A 12107-nucleotide genomic window follows, 5' to 3' on the forward strand; every position below is an offset into this window, starting at 1 on the left:
AGGACAAACAATTTTACATATACCTTAGAAGCACATTTAAACTCTTTGATTTATTGTGGATATGTACACTTCTGTTTTGCACCTTTCTATCATTAAATAATAAGTGAATCTTCAGTTACATTTTTTGGGCCAGTTAAGTGAATCTTCAATTATATTTTGGACAAAGATTTATAAACAATCACTGTTCAAGAGATCCCCTATTCATCCATTTTGAGATGGAAAACCCAAAACTCTGTGTAGCTTAGAGAAAACAGTCTCATAAAAATTTTGAAAGTGCTTGTTCAATAGGAACATGAGAAAAGTTATGTTTAAAAAGCCACTAGGGATAAAAATTAAAATTTCTTTGGCCTAAGAGTCAAAGAAAAAGTTTTGCACTTAGCATTAAAAATATCTGCAAATCAGCAAGATGTATTTTGAATTCAGAAATTATTTCAGGGAAGGTATATTTTAAAATTGAGATACAGTTGATAAAACTATAGATTAAAAATGTTTCTCTGGGAGTAAGAATAGAAAACACACATAAAAATGAATATTAATGGATTAATCCATTAATACGAGCCTGTTAATTAAGATACCAGCAGTCAGGAAAAGAGGTCACTCAATAACTGCATTACCTAATGTTGTTGTTGAAGGTTTGGTTTCCAGTGTTCCAAGTTCTAAGGCTGCATGAAACATCATCAAAAAAGAATCAAGATCAAAGGAAAAATGATTAACATGAAATATTAATGTGAAATAAATATGAAAAATGTTTAAATTTTAATTACTAAGTTGAACAAATATACATGATGAAAATTTTAGCCACATAAAAATTCCCTTTTTTATTTAAATTGATCCCTGTGCTTTTAGACAAAATGAACGAAAATATAGCCAGTCAGTTAAGTTTGGAAAGAGAACTGGAAAGAAAAAGGTACGGTTCTTATTTGGAATATGTGAATGCAATAGAGTAACCAACAGTTCGTGTTATGAAGGAAAATATGGATAATTGGCTAAGATGGCACCAGCAGAACACAGTGTTTGCTCTCTTGGAGAAAAAGAAGCTATAACATTAGGGTTAGTTTTTATATTTCTCTCTTTTAATGAATTTCCTAGTGACATATCAGGATATTTAGATCTGGAAAGACCATAATGTCTTTCAAGAAAATCTGCAAATGTTGGAGTTTCGAAAGGAAGAAAAACACCTCCAAATGTGAATGCAAAACATGTCCTAGGAAAGCCATGGTCCTCACCAGGTTAAAAGCAGCTCAGGACACATTCCTCGGATATAAGGAAGGACAATAAAGCATGTAAAATAAAAATGAAAAGAATGTGTCAAGTCAAAATCAGTATGGCTTTCATGCTATCTCAGAACCTCTACTTTGTTGAGCATAGGCAGAAAGTTTATCTTCTGGCAAAAATGGCTGAAAGAAAGAGCTAAAAAACAATGAAGAAATATTTTTTTTATTTTTTAAATCTCTTTTTAAAAGATATTTTTTATTAATTTTTAGAGAGAAGTAAGGGAGAGAGAGAGAGAGAGAAAAGAGAGAGAGAGAGAGAGAGAGAGAGAGAGAGAGAGAGAGAGAGAGAGAGAGAGAAACATTGATGTGAGGCTGCCTGTCCCCTTATCAGGGATCAAGCCTACAATTTGGGCCGGTAATTGAACCAGTGATCTCTTTACCTCTTGGTTCATGGGATGATGCCCAACCAACTGAGCCACACCAGCCATGGCAAAATAAATTTTTAAAAAGCCAGAGTTAAGGACAAAGTTGAAGATAGAGGGTGTAAAAAAGAGATAATTCTTTTTCACTAACTAACAGAAACTTCATTACCTATTGTTGACTGTGATGGTGTTGGAGTCAGAGGTTCCGGGGCTGCAATAAAAGCAAGTATTATCAAAGGCAATGCTGAAGAGCACCATCTAAGACAGAAACTAAATGTCCTTTAGTAGAAAACGTATTCTCTCATTGATGAGCAATCAGGTTCTCCTGGCTTAACAACCGAAAAGCTCAACACCCACATCCTCTCTGCAAACCACAATACAAGTAAGAATTGAGATTTCTGTATTTTTTGGTAGCTTTTTAGCTATTGGATTTACTACACAATATTCTGAAAACCGTTTCTAGTGCTTGAGGAGATACTCCATTGAAGGGAGGTCAGGCAGCTCTGAAAGGTTGTGTGGCGCTCTTGTCCACGGGCCATGTGCTCCTATGCAGGACAGTGGGTTCATCCAAGGAAGAAGGAACAGACTCCGTAGACCTGTACCTGTGTCTGAGTTCTGTTCATTTTGGATGATTTTTAGCCTGGCTGGATCTGATATTATTTTATAAAAAATAAAAATTGAACATATGGTCTAAAAAGAACCCAAAGTGCTCATATGATGTTCTCCATGTTTATTAGCATTATTGCTGGTGAACAAATTGATTTACTTATAAAATTTAGTCCATTTTGGTTAGTAAATCAGCAAAAGTCAAAAGGCAGTCTCAGATTTCATTGAAATGCTGAAAAAATTGAATAACAATATCATTTAAATATTCTATCAGATAACAAATCCTCAATGTCAGTCAAATTGGCAGAGATAGATAGATAGATAGAGAGATAGAGAGAGAGAGAGAAGGGCCTCGATATTTCAGATTCTACAGAAGAAAAGGAAAAAAATAGTAAGCACCAATACATTAAATATAATAAATATTTTAAAAGTATCCACATCTGAAAATAGCAAACAACAAAAATTCTTCTGAAACTTCGAGGTTGTGATTCATGTTTTAATTTCTACAAAAGTGCCTTCTAAAAGAGTGAAAAAGTAAGTAAAATTTGCTGCTCACAGCATTTTTACAAAGATTAAAGAATACTGTCTTTTAAATTTTGTAAAGAAAAATCTGCATTTTTTTAAATTCCTGACAGGCGCAGACCACATAGGTATGTATTTTTATCAATTCAGCTTCCAATTCACCTCTATATAAAAAGAGTCAATGTTTATGAGAAACAAATACATTTCTGATGAGTTCCTCTATTGACACTATTTAGGTGTTGTAGATAAAGATATAGAAATATTCCATAAAAAAAACTGAGTGGCATGCAAATAACTACACCACCCACACTAACACAACACAAAGAAATATACAACTTGCTCATGGATTTGTGGCTAGCAATGAGAACAATGTACAAGTCCATCCACCACACCTGTAATTAATTGGAAGACTCTCTCATTTTTTTGTGTTAAAAGTTGAAGAGTGGAATGTCAAAAATTAACTGTGAAAGAAACAATTCTAATTGGATGAGGTAGACAAGAAGAGACAGAGTAGATGGCTGGGATTTTCAAGAAATCACTGGATTCTGCTTATGAAACAAGCCAAAACCAATGGTGGTTTTTACTTGTTAGTTTAACCACCAAGGGAAACCAAAGGAAAAGCAGCCTGCATGGAAAGTGAAATGGGGAAAAAAGAGAGTGAGGAGAGGGCTGGGAAAGGCAATGAGTCACTCCAATCAAACAGCTTTTGGTGGTTTATTTGCTCTCCTGAACCTTGGCTAGAAACAGGAATTTTCAGCAGAGCTGTAACAGTGGCCTGCCCTAAAGTAAAAATAAATAAAATTTTTTACAAAGCTAAAACACAAGCAACAGTTTTCAGACATCCAGTCATTACTCTGTGTTGTGTGTTGCCTCAATGTCAACTTGAGTTGGCAGACATTTTGGTGCAGATTCTGAAGTGGCTATACTTGCTGCTAGGAGGAGAAAATGTGGCTATTCTTAAGTGATGAGGAGGTAGAAATGAAAGGAACATAACTCATTAAGCTTCCAAATAATTTCCTACACTTTAAAAGGAAATGTCAAATTAAGAAGTCTCTGCTCAAATACCTTAGAATAATAAGAGCACACCCTCCAAATCTTATTTGTATTAATGTACTGCCTGTCAGAAAATGTTTTAGAAACCATTGAAGTTAATAATGTAAATTACATTGTGTAAATTATAATTAACATTTGGAGACATTTTTTGATGTTTTCAAATTTTAATTTGTAATAACAGAAATAATTAGATTGGAAAAATATTCATTTAAATTTGGTGACCCAAACATACAGTAATGTTTCTCATACAGTCTGTTTGGTAATAGTCTTCTATGCTAATATAACATAAATGTAATAGTTACTATCCTAATCTAAAGTCCTCCAAGCATCTTTAAAAATAAATGTACATGAAACCCTTCTCTCATATAGCTGTCTGTGTTCTTTGATTTTAAACTTGTAGGGCTCTTGAGTATCATGAGCTATGCCTCTTTCTCCAAATAGCCTCCCTGAGTAAGAATGCATCATTCCATGTCCTGACTTGGAGACCTCACCCATGGTCACACTCCCTTAATCCCTAATTTTCTTCAGACTGAGATCTGCACTGCCTCTTTAAAGGGGGTCAGGTCATTAGAATTCTTTTTCTGAGCAGTTACTTTTTCTTCCTTATGCATTTCATTGCAAAAAATAAAGCTTGCTCACTAAAGCAGAAAATCACTTGCTTTAATAACTGTGCTTTGTAAACATAAATTAATGAAAAATCCATTGAACATTACAGTGAGAAATATATTCTTTCCAGAGCTAAGGGCTTAAAATTTAGATGAAAATGATGAGCAGTGACAGAGATCCATACATATACAATCATGCAAGTCAACATGTAAACTGTTGTATATGTTCTGGATAGAAAATGATGAAGATTCGGTCCTTTAGTATGTCCCACAACCCTTATGTAGGGAATTAACTTTGTCTTAGATTTTACAGAATAACTCCTCCCTGTAAAAGAGCCTTCTTTTCTCCAGCAAAACACCCTTAATATCTCCTGAGAAGTAAACAGAAGTCAGTGTTCAGAAATCAGCCCCAGCAGAGAAAGAAGTGATGGAGCATCAGGGAGATACACACTTTTTAGCCTGAAAACTAAGAAGCAAGGCAGAGTTCTTAGGGGATGGAAAGACTCTTCTCTTTCCAGCTGAAAGGCGATTGTTCAGTGTCCTAAGAGTTCCAGTCAACGTTGGTTCTGGAAACTATTTCATAGTCCTAGACAAGGGAGTCCTCAGTCATGTCCATCATTCTGTGTCTGTGTTTTCTCTGTGAAGGTCATGAACATAATGCTCCTGCACACAGCTCAGAGCAGCGCTGTGATAACATCAGAGGGGCTGGTAATAATGAGAGCATTTCATTGCATTTTTGCATATTTCATGGCAAAATGTGTCAAACACCAAAATACAAATCAGAAGTTCTTGCTCCAAAGAGTGGCATAAAACAACCTTTCAATCCTACTCTTGGAATATTAAAAAAAAAAAATCAGGGTAATTACCAGGTTTGATGTGTGTCACTTCTGGGCTCAGAGGGATTTTAGGTTTCAAAGAAATAAATTGTGTTTTACTGGGAGCTGGAAAAATAAAGAAACAGAAAGAATCAACAAATCCATTTTTAGACATTTCAGTGTCTAAAACTATAAAGGAAAACCTATACTTTAAGTAGAATGAGCCCATCATCTTGAGATGATGGAAATAGTCCATTAAAAGAGTTATGTCACAGAGTAGCATTTAGTGATAAATTTTCATCTGGTTTGAAAAAAAAACATTTATAGACTATATTTGACCTAAAGAAATAGCATTGCTACTAGGTAGTCATAATAACTACACAAAGACAATGTCATTTTAATCCATGCTTTAAAAAAATCAGTGTAATCATTTTGTGCTATTTCATATTTCTCATTTACATCTAAGTCTTTAAGCACCAGAAAAAAAGACATATTTTAAAATTAATATTTACTGATAGGTATAATGCTATGATCTGCAGCATAAAGAAATTCCTCTAATACCATAATAGCCATTTTTCCAAATGCACTCTAAAGTTGAAATTGAGGGCATTATGAAAAAAACAACAACTGTGTGTAAGACCCAACTTCGGATACCATGATTGGATAGAAGATGAGAAAGAAGCAGTGGTTTTATAGCTTTCCAAGGCATAGGATGATGTACAAGGTTCCATTCAGATCCACTTACTATAGGGCCAGCTATCCAAAACCATGAAAGCCATAGTCGATGTACTACATGAGATACTCAGTACTGCTGCAATGAGCCCATTAGAATACTGACTGAGACATTACATGAAAGTTGGGGTCCTGGATTTCCCATGGTGACAAGAAGTAACATATCCACTAAGGACATATCATTACCCAGTGTGGTCCATGTAGGTTCAGGGCTCTTAGAAAGTTTAGAAGTAGTTGTTCCAGGACTTTTGGTTCTTTCTGGTGATGGAAAGGAAAATAGATATTATGATATCCCAGAGACAATAAAAAGTTGTCCTCCAGAGAAGAACTGAATGACTTGTTAAAATCCTGCCACAGCTAGTAGTCAGTGATTATAAAGTATGCAGTGAGTAAAAGTTTTGGAAAAGAATTTTCAAACTCAATCAAAATAATATAGACTATAACAAAACCACTGTACTTATATTACAATGGACTAAGCAAAACCCAGTTTTTGAGTATGATCCTGAGTGTATTATTTGACAATGAAGAAAATCACCTCCAGGCTGATAAGCTGCCTCCATCACCCAAACTCTGTGCCTGAAAATAATCTTGTTCCCCACTCCTTTTTCCTTTGCCCAAATCCTACACAGATTTTGAGGCTTGCATCCTTAACTCTTACTTTCTTTTTCTACCTTCTACATGAGTATTAGTCTCACAAGTAGATTATATGACCTTATGTTGTTCTCTCATTGTTTATGATACACTAGTAGCCCTGCGCACGAACCCGTGTGCGAGGAGCTTGCTGCCTCTTGTCTCAGCTGGCCACCCGCCCCCACCCTCCTGGAGCTCTCTGCCCCCTGCCCCGCCCTCCTGGAACTCCTCCAACCCCCCTGCTCCCTCCCCCCCATAGCTTGCTGCCCTGCCCCCTCCTATAGCTTTTCGCCACCCGCTTGTAGTTCGCTGCCCCACCCTCCTGCAGATCCATGATCTGGTCATTACATGGTTGGTCGTTACACGGTTGGTTGTTAAGTCTCAAGGTGTAACGGATAATTAGCATATTCCCCTCTTATTATATAGGATTATCTTTATAAGATCATAAGCAATTGGAAAACTGGGAACATGTCCTTTCCATCTCAGCCATTGCCCTAGTGAAAAACTGAAAGCATAATAGGCACCAAAAACCAAGAACTGTCACCTTATAAATACTTAAATAGAGATGGCATACCAAGAAAAAGAATTATACTATACTAGAGGCCCGGTGCACGAAATTCGTGCATGTGTGTGGGGGGGTGTCCCTCAGCCCGGCCTTCACCCTCTCCAATCCAGGACATCCTTCTCACAATCCGGTACCACTGGCTCCTAACCGCTCACCTGCCTGCCTGCATGATTGCCCCTAATAGCTTCTGCCTGCCTGCCTGATCGCCCCTAACTACCTCTGTCTACCGGCCAGATTGCCCCCTAATTGCTCCCCTGCCAGACTGATCGCCGCCTAACTGCTCCCTTGACAGCCTGATAGCCCCCAACTGCCATCCCCTGCCAGCCTGATTGCCCCCTAACTGCTCTCCCCTGCCGGCCTGATCTCGCCCCTAACTGCTTGCTCCCCTGCCGGCCTAATCACCCCTAACCACCTCTGCCTTGGCCCCTGCCACTTGTGGCTTTGTCTGGAAGGAAGTCGGACATCTGGAAGATGTCCGGTTGACCCTGTCTAATTAGTATATAACCCTTTTATTAGTATAGATATCTCACTCTATCATGTTGTGATAGCAAGACTTGTGTCTAGGTTTATACCAAAATTCACATGCAAGAACATCACTTACATAATTTTTAATAAAAGTTTATCAGAAATTATTGACTCTTGTTATTCATTTTCATTAATTTTTCATCTTCAGTTAACTTCAGATTTTGTAAAGAAACTTTAATCTGTGGAATCATGTCACTGATTTTATGGCAGGCAGATGGATATTATCTATTTGGAATTAAATATCCTGAAAGGTTAAAGAGACTTTTGTTTACCAGGCTTGGTTCTTGGTGGTTTGGGCCTGAGGCGTCGTTTAGGTGTAGTTTGCAGGGGAGCTGAAAGAAGATTTAAAATAACTTTCATAAATTATTTTCATCAGGGGTGGATCAGGCTGTAAGCGCAAACTTGTAAATTTCTTGAGTGCAAGAATTGCTTTATGTTTCTTTGTATCCCTGGAATGCCCAATACTGTGCTTTATTCACAGCAGGTGCTCAATAAGTGCTGATTGGGCCAAATGAATTAATTTTCTCTGTGAGAACTCTTCAATTAAATGTACTGCAAAGTGAGCACCTTTGAAGAATTTGAGAACACATGGTACAGTTTAAGAATTCAAAAGATGATTTACCATACAGCTGGGGAGAAACACAAATAAACTATTTGGGCTTTAGAGAATAGAAAGTTTAGGACTTCCTTAATTCTGTAGCATTTTACTAACCTCACCAGGAACTAATGAACTTCATTATTCCATTAATTTCCTATTTTAAATTGTAGGTAGGTTGTGTTACCTTTCTTTTGCCCATTTTTTTCTTCATCATGCTCAGGACTGCAGAGCTCTCTTGGGGCTCGTTATACTTGGACTACTTTGAGAAAAATTCTCTGACCTCATGGTATCTGAGTGTGCTAATTAGGAGGGAATATATTTAAAATAATTATCATCTATAATCCTGCTGCTATTTTCTGGTTGGAGAATTTGAAAGTATAGCCAAAAAATAATAATTCTTCACAATATGTACACAATTTCATGGTAGGGAATGAAGAGAAGTGTTTACCACTGAAAATATTCTGAAAGGAACAACATGACTGGTTTTTTTTTTGGGGGGGTCAATTGATCTGTTCTTTGAAAGTAAACAACTATACAAATGTCATTAGTTACCAGGTGTTGTAGGTTGCATTTCAGGACTGGTAATGATTTCCAGTTTTTGAGGAATAAACGGCGTTTCACTTGGAGCTGAAAATACAAACACCCCATCCCACCAAATAGTTCCAGTTAAAATGAGGTATTTTAGGAGTTTTCACATGCTTTTAGCTGGTGTTACAAAGCACATGCTACAAGTACACGATTAAGGATGAAAATGTAGGTAGTCTTCAAAGCTGATGAATGAAATAATAATGTAAAGTCAGGGGAAGGTCGGAGTGATAATTGTTCAGTAGCTGACTCCAGGCAGACTCAATGCATGAAAGAGAGGTGATACAGGCCACAAACACATGAGATGGGTGAGATGGATGATGAAAGTATCCATGCAGTTTTCAAAAACTTTTCATTCCTTTAGGGATGGAAAAATATCATCTATTACAGTACAAAGAAAAAAAGAGACCAAAATGGAACATGAGATGCCTGCATCATAGGAAAAAAAAGTATATATATTCAGAAATAGGAAAGAAATAAATGATTAGATGTGATGGAAAGAAATGGTCATTTGGAAGGAAGGCATTCACATGGATTTTTCTTTTGATGGAAAACAAAGCACGATTTTTCTGTTAAAAACATTACCCAGTGTTGCCCTTGGCTGTTCAAGAGTTCTAGAAGTTTTAGGTGGGACAGAATCCAGAAATGGATCCCTTGTTGCTGTTGGAATAAATGTCAACATTTACAAAAGCAGCAGAAGGCCCAAGGAATAAAATACAAATTCAAGAGTAATAAATTTTACCCCATATAGGAAAAAATATCAAGAACACTTGAGAGATTTCTGACCAACATTTTTAAATGAGTGATTCATTAGAATTTAAACAAGAGCTCACTTTAAAGAACATACATACTTTAAACATCAGAAAGCATGATAAAACAGTGTCTCATATACTCAACTTATTTTCAACAGACTTTGCTGGCTTCTTCTCTCTGTTTCTTAACTACTAATTGGACCCACCTTTAGCATTCTATTTCACTTTTTAAAATTTTCTGCTGTTTAAAATTATTACCTTTTATTAATGACACAAATAATGCTGAGATAAGGCTACACAAAGAGAAAGTCTCAGACATATATGCATGCTTTGCAGAGACCAGTCTTATTCACTTTAAAGTAGGTGCTTAATAAACACTTGCCAAGAGGAACTATTGGACTGAGTTAAATTCACTGTAGCTGCATCAGTAAGTGAATGCCAAAAATTAGACCCACCTGAACTTCTATCCTATACAATAAAAGGCTAATATGCAAATTGTCCCCTTGACCGGGAGTTTAACTAGGAGTTCGACCAGGGGCTGGGCCAGCAGCCAACCGCCAGTGGCCCCTCCCTCTGGCCAGCCCGGCCCCATAGGCCCTGATTGGGGCAGGCTGGAGTACTCCACTCGTGCATGAATTCGTGCACCGGGTCTCTAGTAGATAAATGAATAGCATGATTGCTCCATAGCACGATTTCTCACCTCAGCAATATTGACATTTAGGGCTGGGCGATTCTTTGTTGTAGGGGCCTGTTCTTTGCATTGTAGGGGTTTAGCAGCACCCCTCACCCCTATAGCACCTCCTCCAGCTGTGACAAACAAAAAATGTCTCTAGACATTTCCAAATTCCCTGGGGATAGAGGAGAGCAAAATCACCCCACTGGAGAACCACTGCTCCAGAGAAAACTCTCTAGGATCCTAAAACCTTTTTAGAATGATTCTGAACAACAGAGCAATAGGCCATTGCCTTACTTTGCCTCAGTAGCAACCAAACCTATCTGCTTCTCCCACTTGTGGGAGCCTGTTTACCGATGGAGGTAAACAAATAATCCCTCAGTGGGAGGAGAGGGTAGCATCGTCTCCCTGACACCGACTGCCATTTCTTTTGCTGCAGATCTCTGGAGAGTGTACTGTTTCATCAGCAGTATTGTCAGAACACATGGAATCTGAGGAAAGAATTGAGAGGTTGGGTACCTGTGTGGGGCTCTGATATTTCAGGCTCATCTGACGTTGTAGGGCTTGAGAAAACATCATAAGCTGCTTTAAGGGAAAAGGTAAAACAAAAGAGATAATGTTAATTTTGACTGAGAAGATTTCACGACATATTTTAATAATGGTCTTGTCACTACAGTATAAGCAGTCACTAACACTTGCCAGTAGTCCCCCTTGCCCTGAACTAAAGGTCTCCGTGCAGCGAGCCCGGACACCGGCCTCGGGGCTGATGTGCGCATAGTGCTGTGTATTTACAGTAAAGTGGTGCCGGCTCTAAATCAAAGAGCTTCCAAGAATATAAACGTAAACGAAGTCAAATGGGAGAGATTTCCAAAGAAGGAAACAACATTCACATAGAGACTCTTTGCACAACGTCTACTGCTTCGTCTTTCTGCTTAGTGAACATTTACATCATGCTACCTTAACATTCGGACAGCACTTTACAATCTGCACAGCGCTGTCTCAGATATACGTTTATTTAACTGTCTTAACATCCCTGGGAAATAGGTGAGGTAGACTTTATCACCACTTCATAGACAGACAAAGGGATATTATCTCCATTTCCCAGACAATGCAGTGGAGATTCACAGTGGTGATACCTTTGCCAGTGGTCACACACGGGATTGTCCAGTTCAGCATGTTTTTCACTGTGTTCACAGGGCCAGAATGGCGGTGCTAGGCCCCAGCACGCTATCCCTTGCACTCCTACTCCTGTCTCTTTACCTGGAGGCAGCCTTCCTCCTCTGTTCCTCCATTAAGCTAGGAACCCCTCTATAATCCAGGTGGATTTAAAGATAACATTTATATTCTACATGAAATAAAGAAAGCAGGGTGACCTTAAAAACGAAGGCTGGTTTTAAAACAAGGGTCACTTTCATGTTCACATCAGAGTTGAATCTATAAGCGAAAGCAGGACCAAAATACAAATGTCCTCTCTTCCGCACCAAGAGCTCTCACGACGATGATGACAGGTGTACAGAAGCTTGAATTGTGAGGTAGACTTTCCTTTCCTTGCCCCCCGCACAAAGGCTGTACGGAAATCAACTAGAAAGGTGGGGGGAGCTCATGGGAAAATTCTCTCATGGGGTTACTGGTCACTCAATGACAGTGTAATGATTTGAACCACCGCTAGTTGAAGCTGTAAGAAAGGTAATATCAGACCCTGTGACACACTCTGGAATTCGGATTGGACAGTTTATATCTACCACATACTAAAGAGGCAGGAGATACATTTCAGCTTGTGAAGGTGAGTCAATTGCTTTGCAAAATCTTA

General features: G+C 38.1%; 1 protein-coding gene across 31 annotated transcripts in view; it reads right to left on the bottom strand.

Annotated features, from left to right (window-relative positions):
• ABI3BP (ABI family member 3 binding protein) overlaps positions 1 to 12107 on the bottom strand; it is a 245497-nt gene that overhangs the window by 103285 nt on the left and 130105 nt on the right. For 27 of the 31 annotated variants that reach the window (XM_079766365.1, XM_079766362.1, XM_079766390.1 and 24 more), the window contains 8 exons: positions 10817 to 10882; positions 9458 to 9532; positions 8840 to 8914; positions 7962 to 8021; positions 6156 to 6227; positions 5289 to 5363; positions 1806 to 1847; positions 615 to 662 (listed from right to left, as the gene is read on the bottom strand). In XM_079766365.1, the coding sequence (XP_079622491.1) occupies positions 615 to 662; positions 1806 to 1847; positions 5289 to 5363; positions 6156 to 6227; positions 7962 to 8021; positions 8840 to 8914; positions 9458 to 9532; positions 10817 to 10882 (513 nt within the window). The remainder of the gene's footprint in view (positions 1 to 614; positions 663 to 1805; positions 1848 to 5288; positions 5364 to 6155; positions 6228 to 7961; positions 8022 to 8839; positions 8915 to 9457; positions 9533 to 10816; positions 10883 to 12107) is intronic. The other 4 variants (XM_079766383.1, XM_079766369.1, XM_079766388.1 and 1 more) reach the window with 3 other exon arrangements.

Source organism: Cnephaeus nilssonii, assembly GCF_951640355.1.
Source record: "Cnephaeus nilssonii genome assembly, chromosome: 3".
Taxonomy (NCBI): Eukaryota; Metazoa; Chordata; class Mammalia; order Chiroptera; family Vespertilionidae; genus Cnephaeus; species Cnephaeus nilssonii.